Here is a 24,030-nt window from a genome sequence, read left to right as displayed (position 1 = left end):
AGGCAAAGAGGGAGAAGTTTTTTTAGAGATATCTGGTGAGAACATTGGAAAGGCAACAACAGAATAGAGATTACAGAGGCCATTTCTTCTTGGAGGTATATCAATACAGTATGCCGAGAAGATGGGAGACAACCCTGTGCTACTTATGAATTGGTCACACTTGCTTTACGCATGGGTTTATAATGACAATTGAAAGTCATCTGTACTATGGTAACTGCCTGGTTCCTCTGACGGAATGACAAGCTTTAATTGAATGCCCCATTTGAGGACCTTTGGCTCCCCTCTGAGGCTAGAAGTGAAGAAGATAGATACATTCTTGCTAAGATCCTTGGTGAAGCTGTATATGATGCCAGTGTCATTTTCAGATGTTTCAGAAGCTGGTCTTCTGCAAAAGATCAAGTTATATTTGTAATTCCTTCTGTTAGAATCTGGCTTTCTATAAAAGATTCATTTTACAATTCATATTTTTTTATTGTAGAAAATTTTATTTTTTAAGTATCTAAAGTTTGAGTTGCACTTAAATTTCAGTGTACGAACCTTTCTTTCAATAGCTTCAGTGACCACTCCAGTTATGATGCCAGATAACTTAAAATCCTGTATATATTCATTTTGATGGGATTTCAAACAGAAATTCTTCATGAAGGAAGAGAATGAAGAGAACTTATTTCATTTCTAATTCCATAAATAGAAAATTTGATGTGAAAACATTCATGTTGATGTTTTTCCTCTTTCTTTTCAGGAAAATTGTTTCACAACATATCTACAAAAATTTTTTGGAGGAAAGAAAGATCAGTAGATCTGAAAAAAAAATTAAAGAAAATTAATTGAATTAATTGAACCGTAAACAAGGTAACTCTTTTCATCTGAGAAATACCAATTTTCTTATAAGTTATTACCAAGTAATTAGATAGCTAATGTTTCAACTTACACAGCAACTTTTTAAAATTTAGCGGTAGGGCTTCCGTTTTTATCTAGGTCCCCCCCACTACTATCAGGGAATATGGAAAACAACCTGGCAGGTATGCTTAATTTGTTTCTGCTGGTTTTGGTATGAACATCAGTGCTGTAGGGGCTTTTTATTCAACACAATTGGTACAGAATGATGGGAACAGATTCAGAGGTTAAAGAAAACTGTTTTCACCTATCCTTAAATATTAACCTTAATATTACAGTGCCCTGAAGACCTTCAAACAGAACCTTATCCTAATTCTATTTACATTTGTCACAGTTTAGTAATTATCGTCTCTCAATACTTAATCTAACTTATTTCCTACTTACCACTAAAGTTTATCAAAACAATCTTCCTATACTTCACTTAGCCTAACTTAATACTATCAATAGTCAAAATATTATCAACAAATAATCCAACGCTGGCATACATCTCATTCAAGTTCCTCATCTTTCCCATACTTCATCTCGGAATAATAATCCAAGAAAATCACAAAAGTCAACACACAATTTGGGGATCACTATGGAGTTTATTTTAGCTATGACATCCAAGCTGAGGGCAGAAATTACTTTGGAATTTCTTCATGCAGTCTTTTTCTACTAAAAGCCCTTTTCTCCTTCCAAATGAGAATCTGAGATCTCATTCACAATAAAATCAGTGTACAGATATTAGAGCACTTTCTCTAACCCGGATCCCGTTTAGGACAGTCACTGTCTTAAGTAACTGACATATAATAACTTCCACTCTGTGGAACTTGAAAATGGTTCAGTCACACTAACTGTTCAGCTGCTTTGGTAGTTACCGAATATAAATTTTCTATTCCAGGTAAAGCCTCTTCCGGTTTAGGTGAAGGGAAGCAAATTACTCTAACCTATCACACTCAAGCAAACTGCAACTGGAACAGACAGACACAGTATGTTTTTCAGATCACGCCAGAGATCAAATCAGACCTGCAGTGGCTGTCAGAAGGGAAGTCCCTTCAACCTCTGAACCCTGACCTAGACTTTTATTCTGATGCCTCACACATAGGCTGGGGAGCCCTACTGGGAAATCAAGAAGTATCCCAGACATGGACCCCACATTAGCAGAGTTTACATATCAATGTATGAGAACTGAAGGCAGTTCAGCTAGGTCTTCAGAGTTTATTTGCCCATAGTCCGCAACAAAACAGTAGTGGTGCATGTGGACAATAACATGGCCTTAGCCTATATTTGCAAGCAAGGCAGCACCCATTCCTTTTCTCTCTGTGAAGCCACAAGAGAGTTACTCATGTGGTCAGACCGAAATCGAGTGACTCTGGTCACCATCTTTATCCAAGGGTAGTTAAATTTGATGGTGGACAAGCTGAGCCAACGAAAGCAGGTCCTTCCCACCAAGTGGACCCTGGTTCCCCTAGTTTGTCTAGATCTATGGAAGTTGTGGGGCAAGCCAACAATAGACCTGTTTGACACCTCCAAGAACCATTACCTTCCTCTCATTTGCTCGCCAGCCCCAGATCCTTTTGTATGGGCCACGGACACCATGCTACAAGATTGGTCGAACCTAGACCTACAGTACTGTATACTCCTTCCCACTGTAAGCTTGTCAGAGCGAAGGATTTTTCAAGGGGAGCTGCAGAGGCTATAGCATAGAGGCCTGGATCTCTCATTGAACTCTAATATCAATGTCTTTTAAAGTCTTTCGATACAGCGAAACAGAGAAAGGACAACACTTTGGTCTCCTGGAATCTGGATGTGGTCCTGAAATGGCTGACGGGCCCATCTCTTGAGCCCCTACGTTCTGCTTTTCTTAGGTATCTGACATGCAAGACTCTCTTCGTCTTTGCTCTAGCTACAGCTAAACGCATCAGTAAACTGCAGTTTACTCCTTCACCCTAGGCTTTTTGGTCAAGAATAAGGACCTTTCCAAGCCCTGGCCTTGTTCATTTACTATTAAGAACTTGATGGATATTCTCTGCCATGAGGAAGAAAAGAGAGTACTATGTCCAGTCAGAGCTCTGAGATACTACCTGAATAGGACAGAAAAGATCAAGGGTCCATCTAGTAACCTTTGGTGTTCGGTGAGGACCCCATCTTATCTTCTGTCAGAGAATGCCTTGTCATTCTTCCTGAGAGATTTGATTAGAGAGGCACACTCCCAGATCCAGGAGGACTTTTTACCAAATTTTAAAGTGAGAGCTCATGATATCAGAGCAGTGTCTACCTATTTGGCTTTCAGACATAATATGTCCCTGACCTCCATTATTCATTCAACCTACTGGAAGTGCAGGTCCATTTTTGCCTCTCACCACTTAAAGGGAGCGGAAACAGTGTTCGATGATTGCAGTACTTAGGGGCCGTTATTGGTGGCTGGCATGGTATAGGGTGAGGAATTTTAGGAAGCACTCTTTATCTCTTACTATCTTTTGGGGAGCCTGGGGGTACAAGGTACCTGGAGTATCCACCAGACTTAGTGGATAGTTTGTTGTGTTTTAGAAGTGTTTTCAGAGTAGGTGACTACGTTGTCTGAGTTTTTCATCTTGGTACTGTGCCCAGGGCAAGGGCACCTTATTGTGTGCTTTGCTAGCCATCAGGCATATCCTCCGTTGCAAAGCTCCCACTTAAGTAGAGGCTCCCCATGGCTCAAAGCCATGCCACTGCGGGTTAAGATGAGCACCAGCCAGAGGCAGTATTCACCTGCTGTAGCTCTCTTACCAGGTAAGGAAACAGCAAGCATTGCATTCAATGCTGGTAGATTTTTTTCTATTTCAAAGTCATTACCATTCTTTAATGTTTTGGAGTAGAATATGTCCATGTATCCCACCTCCATTCAGTGTGGGATTCAGCTATGTAATTACTAGGTAAGTTAACTTATATGAAAATGACTTTTTTTCATAATAAAATTAAGTTTCATATATACTTACCAAGTAATTACAGAATCAGAGCTCGCCCTCCTCCCCTCTTATGGGCATAGGGGACAAAAATTGAGCATACCTACCAGGTTGTTTTCTGTGTTCCCCAATAGTGGGCGGGCTGTCACCTAGATAAAAACAGAAGAAGCGCTACCACTAAATTTTTTAAAAATGCAGCGCGAGTTGAAACATTAGCTATTTAATTACTTGGTAAGTATATATGAAACTTGATTTTATTATGAAAATGTCATATTCATATTACTGTAATTTACAGAGCCATATGTTGGCCCTGGTCAGCTAGGATACATCTCACGTGGGGCTGTACATACTCGAGACTTAGGCATTCAGGGAATCGAATTCCATCGTGAACTTCCAATTCTTCCCCGTGATCCCCCCAATGTCCCCCGCAAGAAACCCAGATTTAGTGTTGCTGATATAGCCAGGGAAGTTGCAGGTGTGTGCCATTATTGGTATAGATTGTTTGAGAAATTTCAGTTATGCTTTTCTTCTTTATGTTTTTGCAAACTTCAAAGCATGTGCATGTTACTTCACAGATAGATGTGTCTTGTAACTTCTTTAAAATACACCCTCCTCCTCTCTTGTATATGAAGTGGATCACAAATTAAAATTTTCATTAGATATTCCTTGTTACTCTTTTTTAGGCCATTTTTTGCCTCAGTTTTTTGCCTTTGAGTTTTTGTAACTTTTGATATTATTTTATACTTACAGTATGTCATTTATTACCTACTGTGAAATATGTTAAGTATTAAATACTTTTATTATCATTTTCTCTACATTCACCATATGTAACCCTAATATTTTACATATGGTTGGAGGTAAGTAGACTATTTTAGATTGACAATGACCACTAATGAGTTGCAAATGTTCACCAAGTGTTAGCTATGCTCGTGATTGGAGAAACCTTTAATTTGGTTCCTTTATCTTTCCATTTTTCTTCTGACCTTGCATAACTTTGGTTGGATTACTAGTTTATTTCATTACAAACCCATTAATCGTATATATGCACATACAGTGTTTCAGTTCCCGTGTGTTCACAGGTTCGCCAATCTTTTATCTGACAGACAGATGGTGTGTGGATCACCTGCTGTATCCTAGCCAATAGCCTCACTTTTTATGTGCCTGTAATGCTATAAACAGCTCGTGCTTGTTTCTTAGGTTTCTTAGGTATTTGCTTTGAGATTGTCCTAGTGCTTTTGAATAGTGCATTTCTTTATAATCATACTCATCATCATTCTTTTATTCCTTTTAGTGCTTCCAGTGATTGATGAGTAAAGTGTGATTTATGCAATTACCCGTAGTAGATTAGTAGGTGCTTTGTAGATGCTGGGTGAAACAAAACACAGCCTAATTATTACATGGAATGCTGAAAGCTCAAGGAGTAATGTCAGGATATGTTCAGTTAAATTACTGACAAATTTCAGGGTCTAGCACAATGCAAGGGGAAACAGAAAATGAAATGAGATAAGAGTAGTAGATAAAAGACTGAACACTCTGCACCACACAGTACCTTTATTCCTTAAGCGAAGATCCTTGGCTATAGAATAGAATGGCTCTCAGACAAGTGGGACCTTCTACACGTGGCACTCAGGTAGCACTTGGATGGTAAAGTGGACAGCCAGACAAAAGAGATTGGAACGAGAGCTCAGAGGTCATGCTCAGAGGCCTGTCACTGGTTCAGTCTACTGGCTGCATCTGGCTTGCTGACATTCATGTCAGCTTTCACTAGACTTCGCTTTTTTGCCGGTGTTCTTAGCCCCAAGTAATTCAGGTGCCCTGGCTGAGGAGCGTGAGTCCTGCTTAATCCCTGCTTTGGGGAACACAGATCCTGTGCGGGAAGAGGGCTTGGCCAGTAAAAGTCATAAAACAGATTAAGTTAAGCACTTTGAAGAGGCTTAGTGAGGGAAGGTACAGAATTAAAATGCTGAGATATAAAAACTAGACTTGATTTGGAAATTTAACGAAAGCATAACTACCAAAGCTTAGAGCCATGAATTATGATCTCTCACAGACCACGAGATTGAAAGTAAAAAAATTAAAGAAAACCAAGACTCAAAATTAGAATGGTAACTGTTCAAATCAATTGAATCAAAATTCCCAGACCAAAAATCACCAGTGGCAGGCATTCCTGTCACCAAATAATATATCAGTAAAATGTACATGATCACTCTAAAAACAAATGTCACATAGTCAAGTAAAGTATAATTCTCCAATATTCAGTGTCCTCACAGGATCCAACCAGAATTCCTGTTAAGAGAAACACAGTTCTTGTTAAATCCTGGTTCATGGTGCATAAAAAAAAAAACATGTGAAACACAAAATAAAAACATGCATAATAATAAAGTACTCAAAGAAAAGAGAGGCTCACTGCAATGGAAAACATGGACTCTGAATAATGTCTGAAAAAGAAACAAGTGTTAGTAAGCTGTCCTACTTACTTTCTATAGCCATTGGGAAGCCATCCCCTCACAGTAGCTGTCGTATTCACACAACTCCAAAAGGAGCAATAACTATCAGGCCGTAAATCAAAGTGAATCGACATTCTATAGTTCCCCTCTAAGAAAGCGCATGAGGACACATTAATGCACACATTCACTTGTCAGCCCCTCCCTCAGAGTGTGTGACGTCACCGTCACATTCAGTGTTCGATACGAGGGTACAAACCTGTGATGTCATGGTGACCTGACCACATGTGAACCAGTCTTCTGAACCCACAGGTATCACGAAGTTTTCGCCACTGATCACATTACTCCCATGCTCCTGGTCATGGCCAGAAGCAATGCATTGAGCAAGGTGAATATCCGCAGTATGCTGAAATGCTTTCCAAAAATGCGAGCAAACTCTCACTGTCTCTCCATGTGAGAAATGTTAACACCTACATTCCAAAAATACAAGCAAACTCTCACTGTCTCTCTGTGGGAGAAATGTAAATGCCAACATAAAAACCACTTGCTGTGGACAAGGCTTCTCACACATGAAAAGCTACATTTTCATATGCCAACAATTAGTCAGCTTAACCAATTCGTGCACCTGTATAAAAGTTGACATAAAAATACCTGTCCTGTGTATACTTTATATATATATATATACAGGTGGGCTTGGTCATCGGCGATCCGTTTTTTTGGGGCTTGTCTAGTGATGAAAATCGGCACCGATTTCGCTAATCAGCGCCGATAATCAGGTATTGGCACTGATACATACCTAGCATAGGCACTCATAAGCACTGAAAAAGCCCCGAAAATTGCTGATTTTCAGTTATCAGCAATTTTCCCTTATCATCACGCTGTTGGAATGGAACCCCCGCTGATAACCAGGGACTGCCTGTATATAGATCAAGCATCTGAATGCATATGTTATCTGTTGTCAGCTAAGAACTACAGTACGGTATTATGTGTTGAAAATTATTTGTTTAGAAATAAAATATTTGTATGGATACGTATTCAGTGAATTTACATTGACACATCTTAGAAAATTAACTCCCTTTGTAAGGTCTGAGGGTAATACTGTAGAATTAATCTCCCTGTAAATGAGCATGATATTTATTACAAAACAAAAACTTTACTATAGTTGAATTATGGGATCACTCACACAATTGAGAAAATGTAGCATGTACAGCAAAAACACTCCCAAAAAGTGGAACACCAAATGCATACCTGTGCTAGACTAGATCTGTCAGGTAGCTAGCAAATCGTGCTAGACGTAAAAGATTGAGATTTGATTTGAAGTGCAGTCTCTATGCATGGCAGACAAACACAGAATAAATGTCCAAGCAAATGGGTAAAATTACAGAGTATTGCATGATGGGTCAGTTACCCTGAAAAGAATACGTTTTGCAAAGTTAGACAAGAAAGCATCATTGATGTTCATTGCAGCATGTGGTATGTTTAATGTGCTTACTGGATTATTCTGTCAACCAAGAAATACGACTTTTATTTTTCCGGACCTGGATGCATACAGCAAGTACAGTAACAATATCTGATAAGTTTAATTATGTTACATATACGTGTCTGTGTAGTATGTATGTACTGTCTGCATGAGGATCTGTGTACAATATTCATACTCATACAGACACCTGATAGCACAGTGCATTGGCACCATTTAATGGAGGGATTTGAATCTGCATGAAGTTTGACTTATGCCAGTGTTCCTGGAACCAGACTCCTACATACATTGTGGGCATTTTACACACTTCTGCTTATTTGCAAGTAGTCATAAGACCAAATCAATAACCATTTTGATAGGAATTTAATATTTGGTTTTTCTAGAATGTCTTGTTTTGCATATTTTAACTTTTCCTGTTTTATAGACATACCCCTAAAGTAGCAATGCAGTATTTTTCTTTGACCAGTTGTTTTTTCATTCTAACTCAGGCTTTATATTTTGCTTTGACTCAGAATCCATAATTATTACATAATGGACATTCCACTTCTTGTGCTGTCAAGCTAAATGTAATGCACTAATGCTTTTTCACACTTTTGCCTAATTGATGTTAATAATAAGTAATATATACACTACTTTCTGTAGTATTTCATACCTGAGGATTTAGTTTTATTTTATTTATTTGTTTATTTATCTGTGTAAAGAACATGAATGAATGAGTTTAAGTTCTTTACTTATGATCTTCTTTATTTTCATGTTTCCTCTTCATTGTGATATAGTAAGTACAAAGCATTATGACTATTATTGAGATATATTTTGCACTTATTTATAGAGTTTCCTTTGCATTTCATAATTTTATTGATTATTTTTTTTTTTTTCAGCACCACAGAATAACATTATCAATGGAGAAAATGTCAACGGAGGTGTATTAGCCCCACCGCAGTCCATTGGTCAAGTCAATCCCCCACTTGACAATAATAATAATAATGCTGATCAACAGTTAGCAGCACCTGGAGGTATGTAATTATATACATGTACCACAGTATAGTCTGTGATGTTTTGACTTATTTTCTGATATTTTTATTGACTGTACAGTATTGCACAATAAAATATGAAGAATTTTCAAACTAATTGTGACAAATTTTTCCGCATTCACTAAAGTAAGGGAGACTGTTCATGCATAATACCAACTAATTGCTTATAATAATACCGACACCAGTTTAACAGCAGGCCCAGAATATAATTATCATAGTTATAAGTAGAAAATAGTAGTTGGAACATAGGGGCAGCCTTGGATAGGGGACCCCCATATGTCAAATGCTGAAAAAGTAGACTCTGCATTTGATATATTTTGATTATCATTTTTAGCAGTGTTCTTCAGTTTCCATAGTACATAAGTAATCACTGTCATTTATTAAGGGTTGTCAGAGCTTGGTTTCTGATTCTTTTACTGGTTATATTTTTATCAGAATGTTGTCTGTGATTTTTTTGTGTGAAAATTTCTGTTGTTGAAGGGTTTTGTGTGTGTGTGTTCACTGGACCTTGTGAATGCTACTTCCACTCACCTGTGATATTAGTTTATATATTTTTCTATTTCATGTGAATTTTTTTCAATCTTTGATCCATACACAAAACCATTCCAATGCATTCAGTATTACTGAACTGTAGTTTTGCAGTATGACTGTGTTACGTATTTCTTCTTTTGTAGTGCTCTTTCTTTTTTTGGCAAAACTAAGGATAGCAGCACTAATTACATTTAAAGATATTTCAGTTTCAATTACAGTATTGGAATGAATCTTACCTGCTCCTAAAGTTAGCTTAATTCTTCATGCCATTAGGCGCAATCGACAACTACCTCTAGGAGGGCAAGCCAGCCCAACTCGGCACCAGTCAAAAGCCCAGATAAATAGGGAAGGTTGGTGTCATGAAGGGCATTCAGCCTTAAAAAGCTAATACATATGCCAAAACTTGGCATGGAATGAGCCATAATATGGAACAGAATAGTGCTAGGCCACACTCTGTAAACGACGTGCAGATATAATGCCCTAACTCTTAGACCAGCCGAGGGCTACTGCATCATGCAAGAGCAGCTAAAGAATTTAGCTCACATAGGCTTTAAGAGTGTGTCAGCTTAATGTTGGACAGCACCCTTCTTGCTTCAAAAAGCTATTCTGCTGGTGGGATTGTGGTTGTCTGAAGAGGAAGCTACCCAAGTGAGAGTGACTGTCCATGAAACCAGGGCCCCTTTCAATTTTCATTGCTTTAAGAGGCAAATTGGAATTTCAGCCATTCTAAGAGCAAGTACATGTGATTATGTTTTTACAAACTGTTACCCAAGAAACATTATGCTCAAGGGGACAGGGAGACTGATAGTCAAGAGGGAACATATTTTTCTCAGGTAGAAGAAGCAGGGGATTCTTACTCCATCTCCTTCCAACATCATCCCTCTCTGTACATCTCAAAGAGCCTTCCAGGGTCACAAGCTTTTAAGTCTCACGTGAATGGTTTGATCGCTGTGTATTTGTTAAAATAATACAACTGTTCACAACTACTTCACTCTCAGGATGTTAAACTACTCATAGGACCCCTGGAAATTGCTTTGGACATTTGGTTCTTGACATATTCTGTCCATAAGTTCTTCAATAGTCATGGAACATTTACTTTTAAAGTGTGTATTATATCTGCTTGTCCTTCCACTCAAGTAGTGAATCAGGCTAATTATGATTATTTTTTTCAAACTGACTCTATCTAGTTTTGTTACAAACTTTATGAAAAAAATAGACTGCAGTTACTTTTGGATAATTTACCTTTTTATCTTCCAAGGAGTAACATGCTTCAGGGAATTCAGCACAACAGATTAAGACTAATTGTGATTAGTGGGTTTGTATAAAGAAATTTGGTTTATGCTATAAAAACTTGTTAATTCCAATTGTAAGCTTTCTGTAGTTACTTGCCTCATCATCGTAGTAATGAAAGTGCTCTGATCTCTTCAGCAGTAATGCATATAGGCTAGGGATGGAAAAAATTGAGGATGAAGGAGGGTGATTATTGGAAGATCCAAATGTGTACCTGGCTGGGTTTACAGAGTTTGGTTGTGCTTGACAGTTAGAGTACCTGGAGTTCTTGGAGTAAACTAGGTGAAATTTGGTAGTTTGGATTACTACTACATATGTTTTGTTGTAAAATTGTGATACTGAATGTATATTGCATTGTGGTTAAAACAGAAATTTACTGTTTTGCAACTTCAGTTGACAACTAACAGCATATTTTCAGAGTCATTGACCATAGTTGTTGTGATACCTAATTACACCCATTTAAGCTAGCAAAGGGAATAGTTAAGCAGGTACTTTACCCAGTGTTTGGTGAGTACAGTTATGCCCTTAACCAGATTTACAAGCTTTATGAAAAAGAAATATTTGTATATAAGGAACATAAATAATATTAACCCTTAAACGCCTACTGGACATATCATACGTCAACTAAAATTGTCTGTTGGGTGCCAAGTGGACGTACCGTACGTCGACTACAAAAAATTTCAACCTTCGGTCAACTTTGACTCGACCGAAATGGTCGAAAAACGCAATTGTAAGCTAAAACTCTTACATTCTAGTAATATTCAATCATGTACTGTACCTTCATTTTGCAACAAATTGGAAGTCTCTAGCACAATATTTCAATTTATGGTGAATTTTTGAAAAAACGTTTTTTCTTACGCCCACAAAATAACTCAGCCGAAAATTTCAGAAATTCTTTTGTCATTTTGTCGTAATTTTTGCACTGTTCTATATTAGCCGTTACATAAAGTTTTATATATGAAAATGTGCGCAATTTCATGTACAATACAACAGAAAATAACTCATGGTTGTAGCTTTTATCAGTTTTGAAATATTTTCATATAAATCACGATAATGGTCAAAAAACGCAATTGTAAGCTAAAACTCTTACATTCTAGTAATATTCAATCATTTACCTTCATTTTGCAACAAACTGGAAGTCTCTAGCACAATATTTCGATTTATGGTGAATTTTTGAAAAAAACATTTTCCTTACGTCTGCGCTGTAACTCGGCCGAACATCTCTGAAATTCTTTCGTCTCGTTGTCATAATATTTGCACCATTTTATATTAGTCGTTACATAAAGTTTTATATATGAAAATGTGCGCAATTTCATGTACAATACAACAGAAAATAGCTCATGGTTGTAGCTTTTATCAGTTTTGAAATATTTTCATATAAATCACGATAAATAGAAAAAATTCGACTTTTGGTCAACTTTAACTCGACTGAAATGGTCGAAAAACGCAATTGTAAGCTAAAACACTTACAGTCTAGTAATATTCAATCAATTAGCTTCATTTTTCAACAAACGGGAAGTCTCTAGCACAATATTTCGATTTATGGTGAATTTTGAAAAAACATTTTTACGTCCGCACGTTACGAATTCATGCATCATTTTGTGATAATATTTTTTCTGTGTTGCTTTGATTGTTTTACAATTTGTTATATACCAAAATCATCGCAATTTAGTGTACAATACAACTAATAAAGATTAACTCATTAGCTTTAACCGTTGTGCTTACAGTGCGATTTGTATACAATTATATGAGTTTTTTTTTTCGCTGTCATATATTTCAATATTTATATATGATAATGATATTTTTTTTCATTTCTGATGGTTGCATACTAAACTTCAGGCAATGACTAAAAAAGGAGCCAAAAATGAACTCTTAATCTTAAAAACTAAGCATGCTGTGATTTTTTGAAAAAAACTTTTTTTCAGCTTCGGCGCTAACTCACCGAACGCCGCTGGCATACGGGAGACGTTTTTGTAAATAGAGGCTCGGCGTTTAAGGGTTAACCCCCAGTAATTACATAGGAAAATCTCTGGTTCAGATCATATGATTATGGTTATTTTGCTCCGTGATATTTGAACTGATTTTGCAGGAAAACGTTCGTATCACTTGAATGGGCTGTGAATTACTATATGGCAACACTTACTCCTCAGCTCAGGGTAAAGGATACTTTAGATTTCACGGGGGAATGTACTAGATCTCCCTGTCCCAGTTCATCTTGAATGTATTTGCCCACACTTATAATCAGGGATTGCTGTTGGTTTTAGTGCTTAATTTTTATGATAGTATGTCAGCTGTAATTGTAATTTTGCAAAGTGCAAAAAATATTAGAAAGAACTTATATAACTCAATAAAAGTTACTGTACCGCATCTCCCCATCCTAGTACATCTCATAAATATTTGTCCATAAATATACTCAGGGATTGTTGCTGATTTTAGTTCTGATTTTAGTTCTTATCTTTTACGATATTATGTGAGCTATAATAATAATAATTTTGCAAAATAAATTTAAAAAAAGGAATAATAGAAAGAACATTACTGCTTGCTAAAATTAGCATGTTTTCATGAGTGTCTTGAAGACACCCTGCACATGGTTAAGAATATTTAATTTCAAATTCTCATGGAAGGTACAAAATATTTTTTAGACTTTTTCTTATACCATGTGCACTTGCATATCTTCCTCTTTCCAGTGATGTATTTTTTTTTTTTTAATTGGCTGACCTTAAAGTTTGTCTGGTCTCATGGAATTGCTAATGTATATTTAGCCTGATCTGTAGGGGTTAATTTTGCAATTTTTCTACAGCACCTCCTGTTATGGAACGGCCTGCAGCTCCAGGTGAGGCCAATAATAAGCCAATTCAGGCTCCAGTTCACCCGGGTGCTGTGGATGGTCCAGGACCCCAGAATGATGTGTTAGCACCACCCCCTCAGCATCTCCAGGGTAGGTTTGAAAATTAGTTGAAAAAAATTATATTTTTTATGCCTGTGTAAATTGAATAGACTTCAAAATAAAAAATTGCACTTGGGAATGTTTTAGGTGTTGTAGAAAGTAGAGACATTTTTATGATATAAGTTTTTCTAGATAGAGCTAGAAAATGCTGGTAACAATGTTGATTTTAGCTTCCTTTGGAATTTCATCATAGTCAACTTATTGATTCATTTGTTTAGTTTTAGCATGCAGTGTCTGATTGTGCATTTCATGGAGATTGATAATGGTCTTTACTTAAGTATATTGTAAATAAGCACAAAACTTATTCTTCATTTAACTGCTTACCATTCCAGTAATTTGAATGGGCTTTTCTCATTGGTTGTGAATCATATTGCTTCATCTATGTTTGATATTTTAAGAAGTATGACGACTAACTTGTAATGTATCAGTGGTTAAATGTTCTGTCTTGTATCTTGTGTATATACAGATACTAATATATTTTACTAGGTCTGTGACCAACCATATTTTGTGATTCTTTTGTAACTGTATGAGTAAGTTGATATCACTAAGTGCTGGAATAAAATTTTTGCACTAAACTGAATAGCTCTTTTCTCTCATGTTTATTAGTAAATTCATATGCACAACCTTAGACATTTACCAACAGAATACAGTGTTTAATTTTAGTAAATACATAAATCCTCTACATTTGGTGATTTAATTTGGCATCAGTGACTGTAGTTGTTGTGGTGTGAGGCTATGGAAATCAATAATTGTTAATAATTGGTGCTAAAATGCTGTAATGCCTTGAGACTTCTATTTCCACATGGTAGCAATTGTACCTTCTTTATATACAGTGGTGTGTTCATGCACAGTGTATTTCTGTTTAATATATTTATCAATGGTGTGATGTCAGAAGTCATAGAAAAATTAGATATTGACCGAAGGTTGTGGTCTAAGCAAAGTACTGTTTAGGGACATAAAGAGAAACTGCAGAATCTAGTTCAAGAGTTTGAACATAGCTTGCAAAAGGAGATAGTTAAGAATAAATATGAGCAAGAGTAATGCTCTTGAGAGTAAATGGGAAACGGAAAGATGGAACAGTGAATGCTACTGTGGGTAGTATGAGATGGGAAGTAGTATATTGTATTCATTATATTTGGTAATAAGTCACAGAATAGGTGAACCAGGAGTGCTGCTAAGAAGTGTTCAAAAGATTGGAAACAGGCTACAGTAGAGTATCTATGGAAGCCAAGGTTGGAATATATGATGTGTAGGAAGAGGTTGTTGAACCAGTTGTTCTTTAAGAAAATGAAGCCTGGATATTAAATGCAAGAAAAAAATCAATATGGAAGCTGTAGAGGTTAGCTGTTGGTGTGGTAAATCTGGCATGAGAAGAACTGGTCAGATACAAATAAAGAGATGGAAGAGGTAACAAGAAAGGATGGATAATTGTGCCTGGAAATGGTTCAGTCATGTTGCCAGGTGGAGGAAGATAGGTTTATGAAAAGGTGCATAATTTGGATGTGTCAGAAGTAAGTGGTGATTGGATAGTGTGGGGAGGTATTAGAAAGGAAGGCTAATAATTCCAAGGAAGCTTTAGTCTATGCTCAAGCGGGAGGTTAACAGAAAAGTATGTGTAAGGATGTTAGACTTGCTACTGATGAGCCTTCTGTGTAGGCCCATTAAGTGGCTAATTTTGAAAAAGTTTCCTGCACATAGCTAAGATTCAGCAGCTAAGTTATGAATGTGGCAGTGCTTGCAGACTTGTTTTTTCTTAGAGCCACCACTTGTCAAGGGAGACAGTTTTGTGTTGAAGTTATAGATATACTGTACAGTAATCCCTCAGTTATCTGGATCTTCATTGTCCAACACTCAACATTATCTGACAGTACTGAACTAGGGACCAAATATATATACTTTATGTAAATTTCAAGAAACAAAAAAAAATGCTTTTCGATTGTTGGCAAGGCTGCATGGCCTAACGAAATTGTTAGTAACACTGCTTATATTCATGAAAGGACTGAGAAAGGGTTTGGGGAGGCCTAGAGTAGTTTCCTAGGTGTGGAGGGGGTCAGATGGCTCAGCGCCATGGGATAGGATGGGCACTAAAGCTGTGTAGAGGAACTCACTCGAAGAAAGGGTTGTTTTGGAAGGTGGGCTGAGTAGGAAAGCAGTTTCACTTGCTGGAAGTGGGTGGGAATGCAGTGTAGGATGGGTGGAGAGGGGTAGGCAGGCGTCTAACCTCACTAGAGCTTTTTTGTTTTATGTTTTTGAGAGCATAGTCGCTTGTTTCGTCCTCAAGGAGTTACCTTCCATGGTCTACCAGAGCTCCATGGTGACCAAACTAATATCAAAGAATTCTCTTCTAGTTGGTCTTTTTGGCCAAGTATTTTGTCACAATGATTAACATTATAACACGTGATGGAGTATGTACAGTAATGGACTCAGAGATAAGAGGGCACTTTCCCTTATCTTCACAAAAGAACCTGCAAGAAAGAGAAGTGACTGTTGTGCATGCGCATCCGCCCTCTTGTTTACAACTGGGTTGTTAAAGACCAAGGAGCCATTTAACTCTCTTTGGTCTATAGCGAATGGTTCACGTCGTTACCAGCGCTCCAAAAAACTTAGACTTTTTTCTCCGATTTCATTATCGAGGATCATGGAAACATCAAAAATAGCAAGATAAGTGCTTAATATTCAGTTACAGTTAAAAGTTTTAGTTCTAAACTTTTGGAATTGATAATTTCTTTGTCAAAGCCGGAACCCAGCTCGTTGATTGCTGCCTAGTTTCGTAAAGCGTTGATTGCCACCTACTTTCGTAAAGCGAAAATTATTTTAAATTCTAACTAAATGTTTTAACTAAAAGAAATGTTCCACAACTTATTATGCGATGTCTGCAGTAATCTAGGCAGTAAGTGAGAATAATTTAGACTAGATTAATAGTGGATGTTGTCTGTAGCCTATTTCCTAGGATTAGGTATCCTTAAGTGGCCTAGCTTAGACCGAGGACCCGAGGATCAGATAATAACAATCCCTGGGCAAAATAAATCGACAGCCCAACACTAAGGCTACATATTAGTACAATTTTTTCTTTCTATATAAGCCTGTGCACTTAAGCATGAGCTCAATAATTGGGGGCTAGCCTAGGCATTACCTTATATCAAGTGATGGCTTTTTATGGAACATGCCATTTTTGGACTAAATTGTTAGCCTAGACCATGTAACCTAGGACTAGATGAAATAGTAATCTGCTGGATGAGATGGTAACCTATTTACCATCTCATCCATCAGATTAGTTCATAGCAGTTAGTATGAAAGGCATGACAATTAGAATTAAAAAGTTCACTTAGCCATTGCATAAGGACTAACTGTGTATAAGTAATACTGCCATATACAGGTATGAACACTAACCTCAACCTTAGAGGGTTTAAGTCAACATAGATATTTAATTAAATGTATTACAACTGCACACTTGTAATCAAGTTAACCTGTAATATGGAAACTATTTGAGGAACTACAGAAGTGTCCTTCACTTAAAAACAATTAACCCTCTAACGCCGAGCCTCTGTTTACAAAAATGTCTGTCGTATGCCGGCGGCATTCAGGAGTTAGCGCCGAAGCAGAAAAAAAGTTTTTTTTTTTTTTAAAAAATCACAGCATGCTTAGTTTTTAAGATTAAGAGTTCATTTTTGGCTCCTTTTTTTGTCATTGCCTGAAGTTTAGTATGCAACCATCAGAAATGAAAAAAAATATCATTATCATATATAAATATTGAAATATATGACAGCGCAAAAAAAATTTCATATATAATTGTATACAAATCCCGCTGTGAGCAAAACGGTTAAAGCTAACAAGTTATTTTTTTTTCTTTGTATTGTACAGTAAATTGCAATGATTTTGGTATATAACAAATTGTAAAACGATCAAAGCAACACAGAGAAAATATTATCACAAAATGATGCATGAATTAAGTAATGCGGGACGTAAAAAAGTTTTTTTCAAAAATTCACCATAAATCGAAATATTGTGCTAGAGACTTCCCGTTTGTTGCAAAATGAAGGTAATTGATTGAATATTACTAGACTGTAAGTGTTTTAGCTTACAATTGCAGTTTTCAACCATTTCGGTCGAGTTAAAGATGACCGAAAGTAGAATTTTTTCTATTTATCGTGATTTATATGAAAATGTTTCAAAACTAATAAAAGCTACAATCATGAGTTATTTTTTGTTGTATTCTACATGAAATTGCCCACATTTCCACATATAAAACTTTATGTAACGGGTATTAGAAAAACGGTGCAAACATTACGACAAAGTGACGAAAGAATTTCTGAGATGTTTGGCTGAGTTACCGAGTGGACGTAAGGAAAAAGTTTTTTCAAAAATTCACCATAAATCGAAATATTGTGCTAGAGACTTCCAGTTTGTTGCAAAATGAAGGTATATGATTGAATATTACTAAAATGTAAGAGTTTTAGCTTACAATTGCATTTTTCGATCATTTCGGTCAAGTTAAAGTTGACTGAAGGTTGAAATTTTGGCACTTATCATGATTTATATGAAAATATTTCAAAACTGATAAAAGATACAACCATGAGTTATTTTCTGTTGGATTCTACATGAAATTGCGCACATTTCCATATATAAAACTTTATGTAACGACTAATATAAAACGGTGCAAACATTACAACAAAGTGACGAAAAGAATTTCTGAGATGTTCGGCGAGTTACATGTGCGGACGTAAGAAAAAGTTTTTTTTTTCAAAAATTCACCATAAATCAAAATATTGTGCTAGAGAATTCCAGTTTGTTGCAAAATGAAGGTACATGATTGAATATTACTAGAATGTAAGAGTTTTAGCTTATAATTGCGTTTTTCGACCATTTCGGTCGAGTTAAAGTTGACCAAAGGTTGAAATTTTGGCACTTATCATGATTTATATGGAAATATTTCAAAACTGATAAAAGCTACAACCATGAGTTATTTTCTGTTGTATTCTACATGAAATTGCACCCATTTCCATATATAAAACTTTATGTAACGACTAATATAAACCGGTGCAAACATTATGACAAAGTGACGAAAGAATTTCTGAGATGTTCGGCAGAGTTACCGCGCATGGACATAAGGGAAAAGTTTTTCAAAAATTCACCATAAATCGAAATATTGTGCTAGAGACTTCCAATTTGTTGCAAAATGAAGGTAAATGACTGAATATTACTAGAATGTAAGAGTTTTAGCTTACAATTGCATTTTTCGACCATTTCGGTCTGGTTAAATTTGACCAAAGGTTGAAATTTTGGCACTTATCATGATTTATATGGAAATATTTCAAAACTGATAGAAACTACAACCATGAGTTATTTTCTGTTATATTGTACATGAAATTGCGCACATTTCCATATATAAAACATTATGTAACGACTAATATAAACCGGTGCAAACATTACGACAAAATGACGAAAGAATTTCTGAAATTTACGGCCGAGTTACCGCGCGGACATAAGGAAAAAGTTTTTTTAAAAATTTCACCATAAATCGAAATATTGTGCTAGAGACTTCCAATTTGTTGCAAAATGAAGGTAAATGATTGAATATTACTAGAATGTAAGAGTTTTAGCTTACAATTGCGTTTTTTTTCGACCATTTCGTCGAGTCAAAGTTGACGAAGGTTGAAATTTTTGTAGTCGACGTGCGGTACGTCCACTCGGCACCCAACAGACAATTTTAGTCGACTTACGATACGTCCAGTGGGCGTTTGAGGGTTAATACTAACTAGCTCCTAATAACAACTTGCTTTATGTCACTACAGGGCCATCATTAGGCAGGATCCTCAGTTCAAGTGTTCCATAGCAAATTGCTGGGGTCACTTTTTGCCAGTGGCTACGGCCCATACCACATGCCAACCACCTGCCATGAGCATAGTCCTTGTAAAAAACAAGGAAAATTTGCTTGGTCACCAGATGTGAGCGAGATTTGTAGTATGTTCCTGGCAGCAAGTTTTAAGGATGAAATAACTCTTTATAAGCTGCCTCAATGGGTCCTAGGGTTTAGTAGGGGTGTTGCACACGAGTGGGTGTCCATTATCCAAGACTTTTTTTTATACCTCAAGCACTAAACTGCACATTGAGGGCAACCTCAAACCTTCCTTTCCTCATGTCAGAAAGCAATCAGTAGTTCTTAGAACTAGCCACCCACGAGTGCAAACCCAAGGGTTTCCCCTTCCACAGTGCCACTAATCTGAGGCACTGCCAGCGACTTAAGTTACTGAAGCACTTTACCTTTCCACTTTCCCTTTTACTCCGTACTCACATTCTGCTTAAAAACTTTCTCTTCTCTCTCTCTCTCTCTCTCTCTCTCTCTCTCTCTCTCTCTCTCTCTCTCTCTCTCTCTCTCTCTCTCTCTCTCTCTCTCCTTAGTGCTGAATGGTCTTAGTTGTCCCAGTGCTTGGCATATATGCCTAAAATCCATAAATCATGTAATCAGTCTCTGTTCCTGCAGGCTTAAAAGTTCTTTTAGCCTGTTTAGTGAAATGTAAAAATATTTCACCCTTCAAAGGTAATGACAATTGCAGTTTTGCACCTCTCTCTCTCTCTCACGAGTATTCACGGGTTGATTTTCATACCGTAGAGACCTCGGCATGTGTCATTTGTTTCTATAAGTCAGAATGAACTCAGTAAATAGTGCTTGGTAATTTAATATCCCTTAACGGAATGTTATCAATAGAATTGTGTTAATCAGTAGAGCTTACGAAAAATAAATAACATTATTGCTATAATAAGTCCTGCACATACATAGATTTGAAGGAAATGTTAATTAGATTTTGATGTGGATGTACCAAAATGCAATACAAAATGGTAGCTACTTGTTCAATATAAAATCAGCTTATGTATGCATACATGTATGCGTGCATGTCTCTACATATGCGTATGTATCATTTTGCTGTGTGTTTGCTAGCCTTTCTCATTCTCTCTCGGGCTATTCTTTATAAAGATAAAAGAAAAGATTTTTCAAGTCTGTGCCACGTAAGCAGTTTTGGTTTTGTTCACAGGTAAGAGAAACAGTTACAGTATTAAATTTATTGTACCTATTTATAAGCAGATACATACTGTGTAGTGACATAATAGAAAAAATTTAGTTAATAAAATTGCCGTTTACAACCTTAATGTATTTTTACCAAATCTACAGATTTCCAACCCTCAAGGGCTGTGGATTTGTAATTGCAGATAATCGAGGAAATACAGTAGAATGTCAATTTTTATATGCCAAACTAGAAAAAGCTGCTGCTTTCAGAAGATTTAGTGTTGTGAACTATACTTGGCTAATGGAGATTTATAACACTAAGAATTGGGTAGTACTGATTTTGAGCATAATGAAGTGGCTCCTACAGCTAATCAGAGTCTGTCTCATAAACGGATAAAATCCTTGGAATCTGGAAAGTTTATGGCCCCACCAACTTGGAAAATGAAAAGGCCAGTGAGTTACAACAATGCATCCAACAATCATTCTAAGTATTAGAACGTGAGTGTGTTGCATTGGGCACCTTATTATAACACGACTCTGCTAATGCTGAACAACTTACACAGGAAATACAGATATTGTAGGAAAGCTTCATACTTTAAAAACGAGAAACTTATCTTTTGGTGGAATATAACACCACATTGGGAAAGTGTCATACACTAGACCTGGAATGGAAGCTCTAAAGTGCTGAAAACTATTGATATTTTTTACTTTAGTCACACACCAGCAAATACTAGCAATTTACAGTACATACGCCTTTGTTTTGCACAGTTTCTTTGGATATAATTCATCATCTAGACTTAATTTTTGGCAATGCTGACTATCAGAGGCACAATATTAGTATCTGCTCTGACTTCTTGTGTAATGTAACGAGAAAATGATAATGCCAATAACTCATATTTCAAGAAAAGCTTTCATATCCCTGGGATTATTTGGCTTGTACATACATGAGGTTTTCTGGTTCAGCTTGAACTATTTCATTGTAGGTTTTTGACATTCGTCTATTTTGCAGTAGATGAACTGTAGGTGTTATTTGCAAAGTGACAGCAGCTCTCTGGCAGAATGATGCCCTTTTTTTCCCATTTCCTCTTTATCATAATATTTGTTCCTTTTGGGAAACCGGAGAATTTTGCTAGTTTCAAAAATATTTTTTTTTAGTACTATAATATTATGTTATAGTGTATATTGATTATATTGATTCGGTCTTTATTTTATTTTCAATGACTTCAAAATTGAATGTGTGGCAGATTTTGGTCTATGTTACACATTGCTGATGTTTTCTCAGATGAGGAGGAATATGATGGGGTCTTGCCAGGATATCGTGGTAAGAAATGTACATTTTGGTTGGGCTTCTTCATATTGGGTTTGTTTTGTCCTTATCCAACTGTGTTTTATGAATAGATTGTATTTTGATGCAGTTTTCAAGATTAACATATATATTGTTGTTGGTTAAGAAGTAAGTGATTTCAGTGTGGTGAATATTACCATGTTCAACATTTTCCATAGGGTTTGGGAGCCTCCGGAATTTCCATGGTGAATTGCAACTTGTTGCGTGAACATGTTCATGTACCAGTGTGCGCAAATGTCTCTTGTTGATTTTGCTTTTATATTTTAAATTTTCATATTTTCAAGAGTGGTTTTTTATGGGAAACTGGCATTTGTCAGAATTTAATTTGCAATTCTCTTTGTACAGTATTTAATCTGCAGTATTTTTTTGAAGTTATATTAATTACCAGTAGTGCTCTGCCCTACTTGTAAGCGTAATGAAAATGCTAAATATTGGACCCAGGATGTGAGAACAAAAACACAGTAAAATTGTGTTATCTTCCAACACTGGCTTTCAACTTAGTATATGTCCAGGTCGATTAAAAATGTTAACTAGGCTATCTAAATATATTTATGTATGTTCTTGTGTGTTTGAGTCAGTTTACAGTAGATAGGGATGTATGTAAATGCATATGCTTTTGTATATTTGCAACTAACTCATGTCATTTTTAGCGTATTGTCAGCTAAAGAAATTTCATTATAATGCATATGGAAATCAGTTTTCTTTACTGAGTACTTTCAAAAGGGATAGTGCAAACTTTTAGCCATGGTTCCTAGGTATAGATACCTGACCTTCTCCCTGAATACCACAGCTTGAACTTTGCATCTTAATAACCTGGCTGCCATTCTTTCTCTCTAGTTCACAGTGGATAGTACCATATTTCTTGGGTGAGCAGTGTTCTAGTTAGAATGGGGCCTTATCAAGAAACAGTTGTTCTGTCTTTTAATATGAGTATCTTGGGATCATGACAAACCTTAGATGCTTTGGTCTAGGCAACATTTTACCAATTATAAAGCAGACACCATAAAAGAGATGGTCTTCTCTGACTCCCAAGGTTCAAATCAGTGTGACCACCTGTGGCTGCTACTAAAAGGATTATCACTACAATTAAATCTTACTACTGTACTGATACATTAGCTTTTTTTTACCACTGTTAGCAGGCATAACCAGTAGGCCATATTATCTGTATGAAATACAAACATGAACATACAAAGCATCCTGGCTAACAAGCAATAGCAAAGCATAACATAGACAGTGAAGTTTACTTTCATTATAGTAACACATATCATAAAAAGACATCATTGGCCTAGCCCTGTACCAAACTGTCTTTATCACATAGAAATATTGTTTTAAAAATTTTTGTTATCTAACTTGGACTTACACAGCGGCAAACTGTCACAAAATTGATGCAGAGAGGGAGAGATAGAGAATATATAGGTTGTTATTCAGAGTTTTCCTGGACAGCGCCAGGTTGGTCAGCTAGTAGTAATTAAATTTCAGTGTTGAGACGATACAGCAAGAGTGTAGAGCTCTGCAAACTTACTATTATGGTTTCCATAGATTTTAAAAAGCATTTGACATAGTGAACATGAATGTTAACTGGTAACATCATGTTTGAACAGAGTTATTGGTGCTATGGGGTTACACTAAACAGGATATGAAGAGCATTCATGAGTTGAAACTGGCTAGAGAAGCCACTTTTGTTGAATATACGGGATAGACATAATTTACTATTATTTTTCTTTGTGTTCGAAAGTATATATTGACTTATTTTTAGATGTTGTTCCGTAATTATATTCAAAAGCATTTATTGAAGTTTTGTTAGTTAATATTTTTTTTACTATATGAAATTTTTTAATGTTATGTTTCAACATCTTACTCACTATCAGTATTGTCTACCACCCATTACGGATGTTAATATTATTGTAGGCTATATGGAAATGTATTATTTTTGTTTTTCTGTTTTACCTCATTATGGAAAATATAAACATTTTTCTCTCAAGGAGCGAATAATTCAGCCCTCAACCAAACGGGTTCAGAGTGAGGTCAAATGGACAATTTGAGGAGGCCATTCAACACTGACATGATCAGTTATATGTTTGCATAATGGCTGTAAAATAATATGTTATGATTATGAAAATCTAATAACACACAAATACTTATAA

The 24,030-nt window shown here is 36.2% G+C and overlaps 1 protein-coding gene across 14 annotated transcripts in view; it reads left to right on the top strand.

Annotated features, from left to right (window-relative positions):
- LOC136848008 (protein GOLM2-like) overlaps positions 1-24,030 on the top strand; it is a 147,509-nt gene that overhangs the window by 99,794 nt on the left and 23,685 nt on the right. For 12 of the 14 annotated variants that reach the window (XM_067120033.1, XM_067120020.1, XM_067120031.1 and 9 more), the window contains 3 exons: positions 4,114-4,293; positions 8,618-8,752; positions 13,392-13,529. In XM_067120033.1, coding sequence (XP_066976134.1) covers positions 4,114-4,293; positions 8,618-8,752; positions 13,392-13,529 — 453 coding nt within the window. The remainder of the gene's footprint in view (positions 1-4,113; positions 4,294-8,617; positions 8,753-13,391; positions 13,530-24,030) is intronic. The other 2 variants (XM_067120024.1, XM_067120029.1) reach the window with 1 other exon arrangement.

This window comes from Macrobrachium rosenbergii, chromosome 18 (genome assembly GCF_040412425.1).
Source record: "Macrobrachium rosenbergii isolate ZJJX-2024 chromosome 18, ASM4041242v1, whole genome shotgun sequence".
In the NCBI taxonomy this organism is placed as follows: Eukaryota; Metazoa; Arthropoda; class Malacostraca; order Decapoda; family Palaemonidae; genus Macrobrachium; species Macrobrachium rosenbergii.
The sequence above is the reverse complement of the archived record's forward strand: the minus strand, read 5'-3'. Positions and strand labels throughout refer to the sequence as shown.